Source organism: Prunus avium, chromosome 1 (genome assembly GCF_965620075.1).
Source record: "Prunus avium chromosome 1, drPruAviu1.hap1.1, whole genome shotgun sequence".
Classification (NCBI taxonomy): domain Eukaryota; kingdom Viridiplantae; phylum Streptophyta; class Magnoliopsida; order Rosales; family Rosaceae; genus Prunus; species Prunus avium.
Window position 1 is genome coordinate 55,132,355 of NC_142284.1, and position 18,751 is coordinate 55,151,105.

Sequence of the window (18,751 nt, forward strand, 5' to 3'; positions counted from 1 at the left end):
TAGTTTTTAGTTTTTCATTCCTTTTAGTTAGAGATAGAGAGAAAATATATGGATAAAAAGATATAACATTTTCTTCCTCTCTTCTCCTTCTTCCACCCCTTCCCTTGAAACACATTGCCGAATGGAATTTACGTTTTACATTGTGGCCATGTTGGTGTTGGTTGCTTGGTTCTCTTCCTGAGTGATTGTACGTACGTGTTCGTTCTTTGTTTTGGCCTCTTGATTGCTACGTACCTTTGTTTTTGTTCTGGCCGTTTGCCCTCCTTTGGTTTTAAATATTTTATTTATAAAAAAACAAAACAAAACAAAACAAAACATATACTCTTTTGAAGTCTTATGTCACATCTATATACAATATTTAATATATTTTTTCACGCATAAAATGTTTGAAATGTGTCCTTGCTTGTCTTACTGCTTGATCAAGATAGTTGGAAATGCACGTACTTGGCAGATGATTTTTCCAAATGCAATTGAAAATCCACCTTTCTTGCACTATATAAAACAAAACCTACACTCTTGGATTTTCTCACTTCTCATCTGCAATTTCTACACTATGAAGTCTCCTAGGATAATATCTCTATTTTGCTCTTGTATGCTTTTGTCACACGATATCACCACCTTGAGCCTTGCCTTAGCTTTGGAAGACTGTGAGTTTCCAGCCATCTTTAACTTTGGAGATTCAAACTCAGATACTGGTGGATTGTCCTCATCCCTTTATCAAGCACCCCCACCTTATGGTGAGACTTATTTTCATAAGCCGGCCGGAAGATTCTCAGATGGCCGGCTCATAATCGATTTTCTCGGTATGTATACCTTTATCTTTCTCGTTATTTCTAGTAGTAGTTAAGAGTACTTTTTGCAATTATTGTCTGATAGAACTTATGTGGTTCAGCAAAGAGTCTTGGTCACCCCTATCTAAGCGCATATCTAGATTCACTTGGGACCAACTTCTCCTGTGGTGCAAACTTTGCCACTGCAGCTTCTACCATCAGACTGCCAGATCCCATCATACCAGCTGGTGGATTTAGTCCCTTCTATCTCAATATTCAGTACATGCAGTTCATGCAACTAAAATCCAGATCACAGCACATAAGGCATAGAGGTGAACTACTAAAACAAAGGTTAATTTAATGAGTATTAAGGTTTAAGCCTCCATGGTTAGCCAGGTGGTTAAGGAGGGTAGGGCAATGGGTTAGAATTAGGTTAGATCTAGTGTTCGATTCCCTATGATGTCAAAAAATAAAAAAAAGAGTGATGCTTTTTGGACTACTACATTTACTGACAAGATTGGTGATCACTTCTCTAATAGAAATATGATTTATTTGGGTAAGACCCTCGGAGAGGTCGTTAATTAGTAGGTGTGGAATATAAATAACATTATTGATATAATGACAAGTTTTCAAGCAAAATATTGTCATTAACGCTTACTTCGATTAGTTTTGTAGGGGGGATATTTGCAAGTTTAATGCCCAAGGAGGAGTACTTCTCGAAAGCTTTATACACATTTGACATTGGTCAGAATGACCTTGGCGAAGGGTTCTTTGATAACCAGACCATACAGGAAGTCAATGCATCTGTTCCTGATATAATGAGTAAGTTCTCAACAAATATTAAGGTAATAATCCTTCTCAAACATTTTTTAAAAAGTACATAATAATATGCTCATGAAAAAATAATATTCACTTTTCATACTGTTCAACGTGGTCCTGCCGTGAATTAGGATCATACATTCAAAATAACATTTTCTAATGCTGCTTAATTTTTTGTTTATTGATAATGCAAATTTCGTGACGATGTAGAAAATTTATGATTTGGGGGCAAGATCGTTTTGGATCCACAACACTGGGCCAATTGGTTGTCTCCCTTACGTTTTAGCCACTTACCCATCAGCGCAAAAGGATGAGGTCGGTTGTGCAAAGTCTTACAATGAAGTAGCTCAGCATTTTAACCACAAGCTAAGGGAGGCCATAGTTCAACTTAGGAAGGATCTGCCTTTGGCTACGTTCACTTATGTAGACGTTTATTCTGTCAAATACTCTCTTTACAAGGAACCTAAAAGATATGGTAAGCCACTCAACTTTTTGATATGGAAAAAAAAATACCGCGAAATTCCTTTGATATTTTTGTGTACTTTTCCTTGATGACACAGATCGAAAACAACGATACTAAATACCATATTAGTAATTAAAAAGAAATAAATGGAGGAAGTACATTAAATGTCTCATCAATTTTTTTGACAGAAGAACATTAAAAGTTGAACAATTTTAACTTTTAACCTTCTGTTTTTTTTAACGAAAACCCTTTATTTGACCTGGTAAATGTGTACGTTCGACCCAAAATACGTGGGTCGCTGAATTATATTATATCAATTTATCATAATAATTTATATCCCTACCCAACATAGTTCAGTAATTTGGTTTGAACTTTGAAATGCGATCCCTTAAGCATCATTATGGATGAAATTTACTTTAAATTGTATTGTTTATTGCTTGTAAATTTTTCAGGGTTTGAGCTCCCACTTGTTGCCTGTTGTGGGTATGGTGGCAAGTACAACTTTAACAGTAGTGCTGAATGTGGAGGAACAGTTGCAGTTAATGGAAGCCAAATATTTGTGGGTTCATGCAAACGGCCATCGGCTAGAGTGAATTGGGATGGCATTCATTATACTGAGGCAGCTGCCAAGTTTGTCTTCGATAAAATTTCAACTGGAGCATTTTCAGATCCACCCTTCCCTTTGAAACAAGCATGTCACAGGAATTTAGACTAATAAATTAATCAATATACTTAAGTACTGCAGACACATGCATGCGGGTGGAAATGTTTTCGTACTGCAATGATAGTGTTGTACGTTCTAGCAGAAATGGCAATGGCATTAGCATTCTACAAAAATAAAGGTTTCAAAACTTAGTTATAAGTTATAAGGGGTCGTTTGGTACGGCGGACTGTCATGGACTGGACTAAATCCTGGGACTGTCTTGGATTAGCTCGGATTGGACTAAGCTGGATTAAGTACTGACCTACGTTTGGTGTTGCGTCGGACTAAGAAGCTGGATTGTAAAAATAGTGAAGACCTATGTTTGGTGCTGTGTCGGACTAAAAAATAATTCTTGTAATATTTAAATTTAATTTGAAATTTTGACCTAAAAATAAATAAATGCTACAAAGAAACACAATTCAAAGATTTAAAACAATAAAACAAATAAAATTATGATTGTTTATGAAGAATAAAATTTTGATATTTTTTTTTTGGCTTCTCAAGATTTATCTTAGTTGCTCCTTAGCCTTGCCCCAAGACTACTACAAATCTTCTATTTTTTGTTGGTCGAAACATTACTAAGGAGCTAAACTCACTCTATATAATTCTACGTCTTTCATGGAAGACCAAGTAAAAAATAATTTTATATATATATATATATATATATATATATATATGTATAATTTTTGTATATTTGACTTTTGACTTTAAACTGAAAAATATAATTTAACAAGGTAATAATTGCTTGCGATAAAGAAAGCAGCACATCATGAATTATTAAACTTGTTTCAATATAAAAAGAATATCAAGTATTTGTCAATTATTATAGTTTGATTTTCCAGCACATCATGAATTATTAAACTTGTTTCAATATAAAAAGAATATCAAGCATTTGTCAATTATTATAGTTTGATTTTCCAAATACAAATGTGGTCAAATGCAATATCAAAATAATTCTTGTAATATTTAAATTTAATTACGGATTTTGACCTAATAAATAAATAAATGTTAAAAATCCCAATTAAAAATTTAAAACAATAATAAAAAGAAAACAAATAAAATCCTAATATTTTTTAAAGAGAGGAGTCGGACTAGCGTGTTCTATTTAGGAACGTGCTATTTAGTGAACCACTTTTCGGGCTCACTATATTAGACGGGCGAGTGAGGCCTTTTTTTCACTATTGGACTATATAGTCTCATTTAAGTTAGTCCCGTCTGTTACCAAACATCGGTTTCGAGTGCTATTTAGCCTAGTCCAGTCCAGTCCAGTCCAGTGAAGCGTACCAAACATACCCTAAGTTCACTATCTAGTTTCTAAATTATGATTTTACTAGTAACAGTGCCCGCGCGATGCTGCGGGTTTTGAAATCGTGTGAAATGTGTATAAAGTTGTGAAAATATTCAGGGAAAATGGTACTATTTATATAAACATGGAGATCTAAATAATGGTATCATGCTTAGTTTAGCAAGCTTAAGTTACAACAAATAAACTAATAACATGTTTTATGCGTTGCTCGTTATGTGAAAATATTGAGCATATTTTAATAGATCAAACAGTTATAAAAACATCAAAATATGAGCAACTTTTAGTTTCTCATTGTTCAAAAGAGTTTGGACAGGTGTTTATACATATAGTACTGGGTAGTGGAAGGGGATCTAGGTCTTGCTAGCTCTGCTGTATAGGTGGTTTTCGTTTTTTCTCGTCATTTGTAGACGTTTTGACCCTGTTGGCATAAATTTGGAAAATGGTAGGTGTTAGTATATATAAATGGAAAAATTTGAGTGAGGGCAATAACTATTATGACATAATTAAGTTTAAAAAAATAGAACTTGATGAACAACAGTACATCAAACATTCTATTAATTTGATGGACAAAAGTATAAACTCAATCTATTGAACCAATTGAAAACAAATTCTGAACAATTGTGACAATTATTAAATAGGTATAAGAGAATCAAGCCAAAACACCTTCCCATTTATCAAAACAGAACAACACACTCATATACACAAACCCTTTCTATAGTCATTTCCATGCTAATTAAGTTTAACCAATGTTTATTACAAAACCTGGATACATGTTTTGCATAATGTGATATGATTAACAACGTGTTGCATATATTATAGCATGAATTTTTTGTTTTTATTTTTGGTAATTAGATGTTAATTTAAACAAATTGTAGCATGACTATTAATATTCCTGCGTAAACATATGTATTTCTTTAATCAAAACATTCAAATTTGTCAGATAATGCAACAACATCAACTCCACCTCTCAGAAACCCATCAGCAAGCTATTAATCCATTAAAAAGTTGAGGGGATGCAAACCTGAAGAGAAACGATGGAAGAAATCGCAGATCGGAAATCTGTCAGACGAACGCCAGACAGAGGACCAAGAATTCGAAGGACCCACCTGCCCCTGTTGATCCCCGAGACTTCACGTTTGTTGATTCGTCCTTGGATTTTGAGTCTGGTTTCAGGATATACCAAACCCTGATATGGCAGAAACAGGGGAGGTCAAGGTTGAGGTGGTTGAAGAAGAGTCTATTGGAGAGGAAGATGGCGGCGAAGGCCAAAGGCCAATTCTTAATGTGTATGACCCAACTGGTTGTGGGTCTGAATAAACTGCCGATGGGTCTGTGCCAATTGGTTGTGTGGAGAAGGAGGAGTGTGAAATATCAGAAAATTTGAGTTGTTCTGCTGAGGAAGAGTTGGGGAAGGTCAGTTTGCTTGGAGGATGCGATCAAAATTCGGTTCTTGATTGTGGGAATTGTATGAAGAGAAGTGAGCCGTAATGCTGGAGGAGGAGAACCAGAGAATAAGAGGGCAAAAGGGTTATGTCGTTGGTCATCAGGGCAAAAAAGACATTGCTCTGTTCATTTGGTAAGAGGGCAACCAGTTAAGCAGGGGCACAAACGGCATTTCACTATTAAAATGAATAGTCTAAGAACAGTAACTTTATTCAGTTTTAGTATATATATAATTTTTCTCTTATGGTTATGGATGAAGTTCAATATAGTTTCCATAAAAAACGAAGAACCGAGCACACGACCTCAAGTGTAATTATAAATACTTTTAAATACTTAAACTAAAAATACTAGTTGCCTCTGAACAATCATCAAGAAAAATGAAATTGGATTAACATTACATTTTTTTTCAGGGAAGGGTTAATATTACTTGAGGAATGCTATTCACAATCGCTCAAAAGCGATTGTCAAAGGACTTGCTATACACGTGTACACGTTCTCATACCTTCCAAAAAAAAATGATTTTTTCTCTTTCTTCTCTCGGTGGCCTCCCTCTCTCTCTCCCTTTCTGTTTTTTATTAGTTTTTTTTTCTCTCTCTCTCCCTCTTTTTTCTCTCCGCCTGTCTCCATCTCTTTTTCCATCGCTCTCCCTCTTCTTCTCTCTGTTGCCTCCCTCCTCCTGCTTCTTCTACTTCTTAACAAACGGGGGCTAAGCCCAGACAACAACTAAACACAAATCAATCTAGGCTAGTTATTTTATTTTCTCCGCGAGTTATTGTCTTCCTTTTCTCTCTCCTTCTTCCTATTAGTCTTGTTTTTTCCCTTTGTTTCTCCAAAAAAAATTCTGTGTTTCTCTCCTTTTCTCTATGACGCTGCAAATTTCTGTGTTTCTCTCCTTGAGTTTTTGTGTTTCTGATTCCCACAATTGCTGCATTTCTCTCCTGCTGATTTAATCATTACCCATCAAATGAACACAAAAAAGGAGAAGAAAGTTAAGAAATCTGAGGGAGAGAACTGTGATTTGGGGGAAGACAGACACAGAGAAGAAGACGGAGGGGAAAAAGAAAATAAGAAGTAGAAGAAGCAGGAGGAGGAGAGAAGAGAGGGAGAGCGATGGAAAAAAGAAGAAGGGAGATGGAGACAGGCGGAGAGAAGAAGCGAGGGAGAGAGAGAATAGAAAAAGCAGGAGGAGGGAGGCAACAGAGAGAAGAAGAGGGAGAGCGATGGAAAAAGAGATGGAGACAGGCGGAGAGAAAAAAGAGGGAGAGAGAGAGAGAGAGAAAAACTAATTAAAAACAGAAAGGGAGAGAGAGAGGGAGGCAACCGAGAGAAGAAAGAGAAAAAATCATTTTTTTTTTGGAAGGCATGAGAACGTGTACACGTGTATAGCAAGTCCTTTGACAATCGCTTTTGAGCGATTGTGAATAGCATTCCTCATATTACTTTGATTTATTGAACTCCACAAGAAAATGCTTACTAACATGTTTAAGAGGCTCACCAGTCCAATTCGATGTCAAGAGATAGCGGGCCTAAGGCCCAATCTACATATGATTTAAAATTGAGTGTTGCTACTGACACACCCAAGGATTTGCTGACTACAGACTTCACCCGCCACCTACGTCGATCCACCGGCAGCCCTACAATAAGAACACGCCGGCAATCAACACACCAAGCTGATGCACACGCCCTTTAAATCACAAAACACATCTTTTGTGTCTTTAAAATTCTAAAACTAGTGTATGTATACGTACATAAGTACATGTGATTCATAAATAAGCACTCTAAAGAAAACTTAGAGTTCCTTTTTTTTATCCCTACACTTGTGCAGCAAAGGAGACGTGTTAAAGTCTTAAAGACACGTGCCTCCAAAACCAATAATTTTATGGGAGAAAGAAAAGATGCATGGATCCATCGGGTCATGGAAACACACACAGCCAAGGATATCAGTGTCGGCTATTAACCAAAAAAATAAATTGAAGGATTAGTGTCGGCATGTACATATTGGATGATACTTTGTCAGTACTGGATGCATTCAGCCAACAAAATCATGTCGACTTTGTAAAAAGCTGTCCAAGTAATTGTGTCTCCATTTTTATAGCTACGCACGTTGCAAGTTCTAGTGGCCTTCATCTCCACACACACACACACACACAAAAGTGAAGGAAAAAACTAAGAAGACATGATCCACCTTTTCAGAATGGCTGTTGGTCGCAACTCGCAACCATCTAATTAACACCAAAATAATAATGTCACTTGAGTTTGACGGGTTTCTTGACCCTCAAGTTTCAAGAACTCACATTACTTAAATAGTAGATGGCTTGGTACTCGAAATGTGAAAGTGGCTTTTCAGAAACTTGCTCGGAAATCAATTAACTTTGTAAAAGATGATGTGATAACTTGAGATGAGAGATCATGTCATGTGGGCTGTTTCAGCTTGAAGTGAAATAAAGAAGATAAAGAAGGGATTTAAGGTCACAAATGCTATATTTATACCTAAAAACTGGAAAGTTTGTTTGGCCTAGCAAGCTAGCGACCTTTTTTTTTTTTTGTCAAACAGCTAGCAACCTACCTTGAGAAAGATGTCCTTCAAAATTATGGCTTTATTAAAGCAAACTTGTAAAGGTCGCTTTGGTGTTCTGGCCAAGTTCGTGATTTGATTTTTTTGGTGGATATTCATGACACGAGGGTTGAGGGGTCCTCAAAACTCATAAGTCATTGCGTTCCCCTTTCCTGCTATAGATACATACAGGTGAGCACTTGTGTCTTATTACTACAAATATTGATATTGTTCCTAACTTAATTTACTACATAATCTAGTTAGTGCGATGTTATTAATGAGGAAACCACTCACTTATATTTTATTTTATTTTATCAAATTTTTAATAATATTTTTACATTCTTGAGCAGTAAGTTCTTTGGCAACAGTGTCATGTGAAGTAAAATTTTCCTAATGGAAATAAATGCAAATGCACATAAATATATTCATATTTACTATATTGCAAATGCAGCCACACAACTCATGAATCACCATTTCTTTTAATATCGTTGTAATTGTAGGGGGCCCTTGACATTTTCGTCCACATAATTTGAAGTCTTTCTCAAGCTACCACGTATGTCCTAAAGTAAATATCAATCAAGCTCCCATTGGCTAGAGCAATGACAATGGCATTAGCATTCTGGGACCTTGCGTATCCAATTATCTGTTCGATCAATCAATGACCTGCAAGGGCTTGGAGAAAATATTATAGAGTACGAAACTATTTTCACACTTATTTACTACATTGTTGGACACTATATTTCCTATTGTGAATAAATATAATGTTACATATGTGAGATATGAAGTACATAAACATAACTTTAATGTCACCTTAATGAATTTGAACCCAAAAAAAAAAGAGTAGTCATCTAATAATGGATAAAGCGATATTATTTGTGCCATATTTATCGACTACGTTGTTGACATCTCTCCCATTAGTGAGATACATTTGATTTGTCTGTTGCCACCTCTACACGTCTATATGTGAGATACATGTGATAAGAAAAATGTCAAGGTTGATATGGAATTTAATGGTTTGGATGGAAATTGCCTGTATTTATGTGCCCTTTGTTGCCACCTCTACACAGGGTGAAAAATCACAGAACAAGTACCTTTTGGTTGGAAACATCTGCAAGTGAAAACAATGCCAGAAGCTTCATAGAAACCTTTTAGTAATTTAGATTAACATCTAAAATACCAGATAGAACAAATAAATTTAATTGTCTGGGACCAGTTTCCATGCCTAATGTTTCAAACCCGTCTCTGTCACCAGAGAAGAACAAGAATGGGAGAGCAGAAACAAACGTCTTCCTCTTATCCTTCACACAAATTCATTGGCTCCAGAAGAATCATCACAACCATGGCAGTTTCTCCACCTCAGAAACCTCACAGCCAAGTGAACAAAAACCCTTATCTAATTCTCTTTAGTTTCAATCTCCGTCCCACCCATTGCACCAATTTCAACTTACCCTTTTTTTATTTTCTTCTCTGTCTTCAGCAATGGCAGCTGAAAATTCATCAGGCGCCAGGAGAAATTCCAACACTCAGCTTCTGGAAGAGCTGGAAGCGCTCAGCGAGTCGCTCTACCAATCCCACACTTCGAGTACTATCACTAGAAGAACTGCCTCCCTTGTTCTTCCTCGAAGCTCAGTTCCTGCGATACCATCGAAAGATGAAATTGTTCCGGCTAGTGCTGAGGAGATTAGGCTCAATAACAAACCCCGAAGGCGCATGTCTTTGTCCCAGTGGCGCTCCCGCCCGAAGCTTATCAATGATGATGATGAGAATGAGCAAAAAGATCGAGGCAAGAAGGCTGCGAATAATAATTTTCCAGGGCTGAGAAGCTTGGATGACAAGGCGACTGCCACCACAGAGAAAAAGGGTATCTGGAACTGGAAGCCGATTCGCGCTATCTCCCACATTGGAATGAATAAGGTCAGCTGCTTGTTCTCTGTTGAGGTTGTCGCTGCACAAGGCCTTCCAGCTTCGATGAATGGCCTTCGGCTTTCTGTCTGCGTTCGGAAGAAGGAAACAAAAGACGGAGCTGTTCAAACAATGCCGTCAAGGGTCACACAAGGAGCTGCTGATTTCGAAGAGACCCTTTTCCTTCGGTGCCATGTGTATTGCAGTAATGGCCATGGGAAGCAGCAGAAGTTTGAGCCAAGACCCTTTTGGATATATGTGTTTGCAGTTGATGCTGAAGAGCTTGATTTTGGGAGGAGTTCTGTGGATTTGAGTCAGCTTATTCAGGAGTCCATTGAGAGGAACAATGAAGGTCAACGAATTCGACAATGGGATACGAGTTTTAAGCTGTTAGGGAAGGCAAAAGGAGGACAGCTTGTTTTGAAATTGGGGTTTCAGATTATGGAGAAAGATGGAGGAATTGGAATTTACAGCCAGGCTGATGATTTAAAGTCTGGAAAGTCCAAGAATTTCTCATCTTCTTTTGCTAGGAAGCAGTCAAAAATATCATTTAGTGTGTCTAGCCCAAAATTGTCAAGCAGAGGAGAAGCTTGGACTCCTTCACAAGCAGGAAAAGCAGCTGATCTTCAGGGGATTGATGAACTCGACCTTGATGAACCAAACCCAGTTCCAATATCATCTTCTTCGTCTTCTTCAGCTCCGAAGCCAAAAGAACCAGAAGTACCAAAGACAGAGGATCTTGATCTGCCAGACTTTGAAGTAGTGGATAAAGGAGTTGAATTCCAAGACAAGGAAGAGGAATATAGGGAAGAGCAATCAGAAAAGTCTATTGGGGAAAAATCAGCAGCATCAAGTGAGGTTGTGAAGGAAATTGAGCAAGATCAAGTGCATATAACAAGACTGACAGAGCTTGATTCTATTGCTCAGCAGATTAAAGCTCTTGAGTCTTTGATGGGAGAAGAAAAAACCGATGACAAAGATAACGAAATTGAATCACACAGATTGGAGGCTGATGAGGAAAATGTAACAAAGGAGTTTCTTCAAATGCTTGAGGAGGAGGAGATCATCATGAATGAATATAAACTGAGCCAAAATGATGTTCCTCCTTTGGAGCTTGAAGGAGCAGAGGAATCTGCAGAGGCTGAATCAGAGGTGTACCTTCCTGATCTTGGGAAGAGCTTAGGCTGTGTGGTTCAAACCAGGGATGGAGGGTACTTGGCAGCCATGAACCCATTAGATACTTTGGTAGCAAGGAAAGACACCCCAAAACTTGCCATGCAGATATCAAAACCATTTGTTCTACCATGGGATCAGTCCATGAGTGGATTTGAATTGTTTCAGAGAATTGCAGCTATTGGACTTGATGAACTGAATTCTCAGCTTCTAAATTTGATGGCCTTGGATGAACTGATGGATAAAACCGCAGAGCAGATTGCTTTCGAAGGCATTGCTTCGGCGATCATCCAAGGGAGAAACAAAGAAGGTGCTAGTTCAACTGCTGCCAGAACCATTGCTGCTGTTAAAACCATGGCAAATGCAATGAGCACAGGTAGGAAAGAGAGGATTTCAACTGGGATTTGGAATGTGAATGAGAACCCCTTGACAGCAGAGGAGATTCTGGCATTCTCAATACAGAAAATTGAGGCCACGGCTCTTGAAGCTTTGAAAATTCAGGCTGAAATAGCGGAGGAAGAAGCCCCATTCGATGTTTCTCCATCGAACGGTACAACAAGAGGTGCAAAAGTTCAAAATCACCCACTTGCTTCTTCTATATCACTGGAGGATTGGATCAAAAACCACAGCTTGGCCAATTCAGATGGTTTACAAGATGGGGATCAAGATCATCCAGAAACAATCACACTGGCAGTTATTGTTCAGCTGAGGGATCCGGTAAGGCGGTATGAGGCAGTTGGAGGCCCTATGATTGCACTGATTTATGCAACAAGAGCTGATGACATCATTGAAGTAAATAAGTACGAGGAGGAAAAGAAATTCAAAGTGACAAGTTTGCATGTGGGAGGCTTAAAGGTGAGGACAAGAGGGAAGAGGAATGCATGGGATAGTGAGAAGCAGAGGCTAACTGCAATGCAGTGGCTGGTTGCTTATGGATTGGCAAAAGCTGCAGGGAAGAGAGGCAAGCATGTGACATCCAAAGGTCAAGATTTGTTGTGGAGCATTTCATCAAGAGTAATGGCTGATATGTGGCTCAAGTACATGAGAAACCCAGATGTAAAGTTTACCAAGTGAACTACATGTATTGTAATATTTGAGTGACATCATTTATTTTTGTAATTATTTGCAGCAATAACAGATAAAAGGAGTAAACAGTGTCAGATTGTAACAGCTCCAAATAGTAAAATATGTTGCACTTGTGAATAACTTCTAAGAAAAATATTAGAAGTCTTGCAAAACAAAACAAGGGAAAGTAACGCAGTTACTGTTCAAATTCAACATATATTGGAATAGCGCAATTGCCTTATTCGAATAATTATTTCATACTATAGCAAGTCATGTTTTACCACTTCGTGCCAAATTTGTCTAAATACTTCGAGGAAAATACTAAGATGATGATTAGAACTTGAAAGAGGAAAGTCTAAATTGCAGGATTGTAAGCAATGTAATCCAATGTGATCCTTGATTTGTAGGGAATATTGTCATTCACTCATGTTATTTTAGCCAAGTCCAACACAAACACGACCCGTTAATCATATGTTTCCTAGCTTATGTTAGGCAACATCTATTAGACATCTCATATAAATGTCCTCATCGTATATTATACTGTATATTGGACCATTTTAAACATACTCCTTGCCATGTTTATGTCAATCCGACTCAACTTATACCTTTAATTATTGATGAAGTTGGAGGGAGATTCATGTCTTGTCATTTTCATCCACCGCATTAGAAAACTTTTGAAAACCTACATGGTGGTCCTAACCCTAAACAAAGACCAATGGTCCAATTGATTTGAGCAAGCCAGAACTCGGGACAAATTGAACCAACGAAGGAGACAAGTAAAGAAATTTGGCCTAGTGGCTCTCTTGCCAGGTACATCACATGGATGATGACTTGCACATGGGAAGAATAACTGAGACTCACTAACATTTTTAATCCATCATTAAAACCATTTCAAAGACATTTATTTATAAAATAAATCAATAAATGAATTCTTTTGCTCTGGTGACATACAATTCCATTTTGAGTTTTCTTTATTGGAGTGAACAAGGTCATATTCAACCATCAAGACAAGCGTTAGACAAGTTCCAGATCCACAAGAATGGGCCCTTTGCTCCATTGTTTCCCACTTTATGAACCTAACATGGGTCTAGCTTTCAAATGTTTGGTATGGAGAGGAACTGCAAATCAATATGATCTTCTTCTTTTTTATATAACAATGAGAAACCAAAGCATATATTTCAAGAACCCTTTTACAACCTGTACTGTTTAAAGAAATCAAGGAAAAACAAAGGAAAAGAAGGCTGAGAGTTGAAAGCCAGATAAAAGCACATTTTTAAGGGGAATGATAAAGTAAAGAATTTGACTCTACCACCCTCAATAATATATGACTTTATGGAGCTTCTACCCACAGATGAGTATGGTGGAGGAAAAGACTTGTGTCACTTTCTGTACAACCCCCTTTATTCCATGGCCCCCCTTCTCTTTGTCAGGGTTCTTATCCAACCCTTCCTTACCTTGACTCCTTCCACCTTGCTGCTCACATGGCACACATTGCCCTTGTTGGACCTCTTCCATCTGATGAGCTGGAACAAGTGCCCTATCCTCTTCCGCCACCTAAGCGGCGTATGGGATTTCCCATGCTCTATCACACTCTTGGTGTCCTTAGCCTCCTTGACCTCCTTAGCTTCCTTAGCTTCCTTGCTGAAGTTGTGATTCCAGGACATGTTGCAATGCTCTAGAGAGACCTTAGACACTCTGTTCTTCTCCCATGAGGCAACTCCATTCTCTTCAAACTTGATTGATATGAACGAGTCTGCAAAAGCCATTTGCATTGTGAATTTGTGATTATGGATGCCAACAAAAATCACACAAATACACATTCTTTATAACTGTTTTTTTTTTTTGGGGTAATTAGAAAACTCCCATGTACTTAATACTAAGAACATGATTAATCAGCGAGTTACTACATTACAATGGTTACAAAAATGGCCCAAAGGGTCCCTCCTACATTCTAATTTGCCCGAATCTGCATGACCAAAATCAACAGCAAATGTAGTTCAATTACAAAAAAAAAAATGTAACTAGGTCGACTTCTGCGTAAATCTATGCAATTAGATTTCATTTCTTTCAAAATGGCGCTAATGATTCTAATCTTCTCTGTTTTAATTTTGCAAATATTTGCGTTTTCATTCCCTCCAAACTTTACCTTCATTATTATTAATTATTAATAGTTGGTTGGGATGGAAGGCGAGAGCGTTGAGTGTAAGCAAAGAGAGAGGAAAACAATTAGAGGTTAGAACTAAAGAAATAAGGTAATATATAATGATCATACTACCTTTTTCTCTTTAAAATATTTAAAATATCAAATTGAGTTGCTTAAAATAATGAAAGTATGGTGAATATTTCAGATATTTTCTAAAGGGGGTTTTTTTTTCCTAAAATAATATAGATTAGAACACTTATTTTGAAGTGAACAAATGCAATTGCACAAAATCTCATAAAGGAAACTACCATTTACTTCTAAAACAGAAAAAGGATGCATCTTGGTACAAAAGGATGAAGCTTTCTTACATATTCGTCAAACTCATCTGCTTATGGTTTAAACTCAATGATGGTTTCTTCATAAACACCGTCAAAAATTGTGAATTGATTATTAAACCCCAAAACCCAACTCTTTTTTTGCCATCTAACAACCGATTTTTTCTTTTTCATGCTGTTATTAACCAATTTAATTAAGAAAAAAAATGGAATCTTGCATCTCCAATCTGCCCATTAATATTCCTGTATGAACATATGTATACTTTGACCCTAATTTTGTCATTATTACCCAAAAAGCAACTAATTATGCAAACATAATCAACCAGACCGCCACAAACAAACACATACAAATCCAAGCACAATGCTTAGCCTTTAACTTTGTTTATGTCACCCGGAATTAATATCTCATTATCACTAAAAGCTGCAAGACAAAAAAAAAAAACTAAAAAGATTAAAACTTTACCACTCACCCACAAGAAAAACTTACCTTCTTGGCTGGTGGAGGCCTCTTGATCCAAGTAATTTGGCTTCCACTGTCGATTGAGGAAAGAGCTGAAAGCAAAGATCTTGGGGAGGCTAATGGGTGGCTTCTTGTGCATGCCACTTTGAGTTCTATGAGCACTAGCTCTGCCTCTGGCTGAAGTAACATGGTGGCCCTTTTTTGCAGCCAAGATGAGAAGCCTCTCGGTCAAGCACAGAGAGCAAACACCCACAACCACCTCCTTTGGGTGGAAATAGCAATAGGAGTTGTCTTCTCTATGCCCATTCATGTTAAGGCTGAGATAATTGGTTTGTTGAGAAGAGTTGAAGGTTTGATTGATGAGAAAGGTGAAAAAGAAAAGCGAAAGGGAAAGGGAAAAAATTTTGTGACTTGAAAAGAAAGAATAGGTTCTGTTCTGTTTCTCTGTTCTGCTCTGCTCTGTGTCTGAGAAGTGGAAATACGTGTTGTGTGTATATATAGTGGAAGTCGTCATTTATAGTTGGGAAAAATTTTAGATCAACGGAGGTGATCATGTGTTGGCCCACAAATCAATTTGGCCAATATAAAATGTAGGAATTGTACTGAGACATTACATATACAGTATACTAAGCATGTAAGTTTTAAGTGTAAAACTGGCCGAATATGTAAAGTCCTCGAGTGTTTTTTTTAAAAGGCTTTTTATCACAAATGGTCCCTTAGGTTTGCAAAATTATCACATTTCGTCCCTAACGTTTTTTTGTGACACTAATGGTCCCTAAGGTTACCCTCCACACATCAAAATGGTCCATGACGTTAACTTCCATCAAATTTTCTGTTAAGTAGCTGACGTGGCACGTGTGTGAAGCCCACACATCCAATAGTATACATCCATGTGGCTTTAAATAAAATATATTATATTTTAAAAATTAAAATCCAAAAAAAAAAAATGTGTACCATCTGCGTTCTCCCTCCGCCAGCGCCTCCAACCCTCGCAGACCCACTCCTTGCCTCTCTCTCCCTCCTCTTCTTCCCTTCCCTTTCCCTCTCTCCCTCTCTCCCTCTCTCCCTCATCTTCCTTGATCTTCCTTGACTTCTCGGGCTTTCCCTTCTCTCTCTCCCTGATCCAAAAACCCAACTCAATGTTTATGTTATGACTGTGTAATTGTACCAGCCACCAGTTTGCTATTTTGTAAATTTTATAATTGGTTCGCTTCATCTCATCCCATACCCTCTTTTTTTTTCGAACTTTTAAGATTTGGGTTTCATTGATTTGTAGGTTTTGGTCAAACAAAAAAGGACCCAAGTGTTTATTTCATCGGATTATCATGTGAGGGACTATGGAGTTGGGAATTACTGCCACTGAGCTCATATTCACAGTGACCCACATAGAGAATTTGTGTTTTGAAGCTTAGATTTGGCCATGGAGAAATTTCCTGATGCAGAAACTACATCAAGGAAGATGAGGGAGAGAGAGAAAGAAAAGGGAGGAAGATGAGGGAGGGAGAGAGAGAAAGAAAAGGGAGGTAGAGTGGGTCTGTGAGGGTGGGTAGGAGGCGCTGGAAGAGGAAGAAGAACGCAGATGGTACAGGTCCTTTTTTTTTTTTTTGGATTTTAAGTTTTAAAATATTTAAAATATAATATCTTTTATTTAAAGCCACGTGGATGTATACTATTGGACATGTGGGCTCCACACATGTGCCACGTCAGCTACTTAACAGAAAATTTGATGGAAGTTAACGGCAGGACCATTTTGATGTGTGGAGGGTAACCTTAGGGACCATTAGTGTCACAAAAAAACGTTAGGGACGAAATGTGATAATTTTGCAAACCTAAGGGACCATTTGTGATAAAAAGCCTTTTTAAAATATAAACAATAGTCCAAATTACAAGTGTGAGGGAGATTTATCACACACACATTACCAAGGTGTTATGGGTGTTTAAATTTGAGACTACTCATTTATAAGGTAGAGTCCTTTTTTATTAGGTTAGACCTCGTTGGCAATTCTTTTATTATTTTTGTATAAAATAAATTTGAATGAAGCGTGAATTTTGGCATTTTGAGATTTTAATACAAATTTCATTGTAGGATTTGAGGTACAAAATCTCCACTCAAAGTTCAAAATACCAAAACTCACGCCCCAAACTTGTAACTACCTAAGTCCAAACCAATGCCCCCAAATTCCAAACATAATTTCCAAATTCACACCGAAATCCTAAATCTAAAATCGTCATATCTAATCCCAAAATGTCAAAATCCACGCTTCAAACTGTAAAATGCAAAATTCAAACCCTACACTACAAAATCCCAAAATCCCAAAATCCACACTTGAAGATTAAAAAATAATGTAAACCCCAGAAAGTAAAAATTCCTCCAAGGAACTCAAAAGATTCACATCTCAAACTTAAAATAACAGAGTTCACACCTGAAACCTCAAAATGTCTCCAATTCACACCTCAAACCCAAAAGTAATTCTTCAATGCGCATCTACTTGAGCTAGTGGATTCCCAACAGACTTTTAATCCACATCCAATCCAATGGCTTTTTAAAGTAAACTGTTAAACTTGTGACTTAAAGTTTGGATTGGGTGCTTCTTTTTTTATCTTTTCTGTTCGGGTAATTAGTCTCTTTCGCTTCAATTACTAAAGTTTCTTATTTGGTTAATAATTTCAACAAAAGCATGGAGAAAATTACTGGCAATGTGGCCTAAGACCATTCTGCTCCCCAGCCTAGAGTTAAAATAAGAACAAAACTATGCAGTCAACTGATGCTGGTGCCCACACGTTCAGTTGAATGATTATATATTTATTTATGGCTAATCGTAATCATGGTATGTATTTTTCCCAAAAGTGAAGACTTAATGCCTAGAATTTGACAAAACCAACCCAAGAAACCCTATAAAAAACAATCGGATTGGGATGTGAAGTTGGCCACTAGCATGTGAGGTTCAAGTCAAAAAGTGCGACTTCCACTTGATTTCTAACTTTATAAAGGCACACAGCGCAGCAAAACTGGCATAGGATGTAACTAAAGCGGAGGGAAGAGTGCAAAGTGGAGCTGTTTTTAGGTCTTGGTAGGTATTTGGTAGATGCTCAAAGGAAGCTCACAAGATTTGGCAATTTTTTTTTTATAGTGGTTTTTCTTTTTTTATCACGTCTTGGAAAAGGCTGTGGTGTTGTGCATGCCTATCTCCAAGAAGGTTATTTTCTCTACAAATGTAGTCAAGGCCTTGGTATTGCAAATTCCCTTGGAAGACCAGAGAATGTACTTAATTTGTGAAAAACAGACATGTTTTTTCTTTTTCAAGATCTTGGCGACATTTATGCACGCCCCCAATCTCCAAAAGCTCACATTCATATGTCGATCCTTACAAGTTTAATTTTGTCCATTTTTTGTGTTTCAAGATAAAGATATGTCTCATGTACTTTGACAAAACATGTTTACCTTATTGTTCTTAGAAAACAACGCCCTAAAACCTTAAGCTATATATACACCCTCCCTTGTATGGAGAGGCAAATCAATAAGAGGAGAGAGACAAACATATAAGTGAGAGCAAGTTAAAATCCGCATAATTTAGTATTTTGAAGAAATGTACGTCTGATTGTCAATTGGATGTA

General features: G+C 37.3%; 3 protein-coding genes and 1 long non-coding RNA gene across 5 annotated transcripts; 2 read left to right on the forward strand and 2 right to left on the reverse strand.

Annotated features, from left to right (window-relative positions):
• Positions 1-553: 553 nt before the first annotated feature.
• On the forward strand, positions 554-3,122 carry LOC110750552 (esterase-like). Its single transcript, XM_021950888.2, has 5 exons — positions 554-803; positions 893-1,102; positions 1,446-1,615; positions 1,800-2,064; positions 2,505-3,122. Exons 1-5 carry the CDS (start codon positions 554-556, stop codon positions 2,765-2,767), a joined length of 1,158 nt encoding a protein of 385 aa, XP_021806580.2. The 3' UTR covers positions 2,768-3,122.
• Positions 3,123-4,153: 1,031 nt separating this feature from the next.
• Positions 4,154-7,212, reverse strand: LOC110769865 (uncharacterized). Of its 2 annotated transcripts, none has more exons than XR_015834433.1 (3): positions 7,000-7,212; positions 5,083-5,626; positions 4,154-4,479 (listed from the first exon to the last, which is right to left on the reverse strand). It is a non-coding gene; the product is annotated as an uncharacterized LOC110769865 (long non-coding RNA). The 2 variants fall into 2 exon arrangements; XR_015834434.1 differs by lacking the exon at positions 7,000-7,212 and adding an exon at positions 6,983-6,997.
• A 1,892-nt stretch (positions 7,213-9,104) lies between these two features.
• On the forward strand, positions 9,105-12,303 carry PMI1 (plastid movement impaired1). The gene is made up of 2 exons (XM_021950908.2): positions 9,105-9,433; positions 9,536-12,303. Exons 1-2 carry the CDS (start codon positions 9,277-9,279, stop codon positions 12,205-12,207), a joined length of 2,829 nt encoding a protein of 942 aa, XP_021806600.2. The 5' UTR covers positions 9,105-9,276; the 3' UTR covers positions 12,208-12,303.
• A 1,014-nt stretch (positions 12,304-13,317) lies between these two features.
• LOC110750520 (uncharacterized) lies at positions 13,318-15,624 on the reverse strand. The gene is made up of 2 exons (XM_021950857.2): positions 15,164-15,624; positions 13,318-13,951 (listed from the first exon to the last, which is right to left on the reverse strand). The coding sequence occupies exons 1-2, from the start codon at positions 15,444-15,446 to the stop codon at positions 13,599-13,601; spliced, it is 636 nt and encodes a 211-aa protein (XP_021806549.1). The 5' UTR covers positions 15,447-15,624; the 3' UTR covers positions 13,318-13,598.
• Between the last annotated feature and the right edge of the window lie 3,127 nt (positions 15,625-18,751).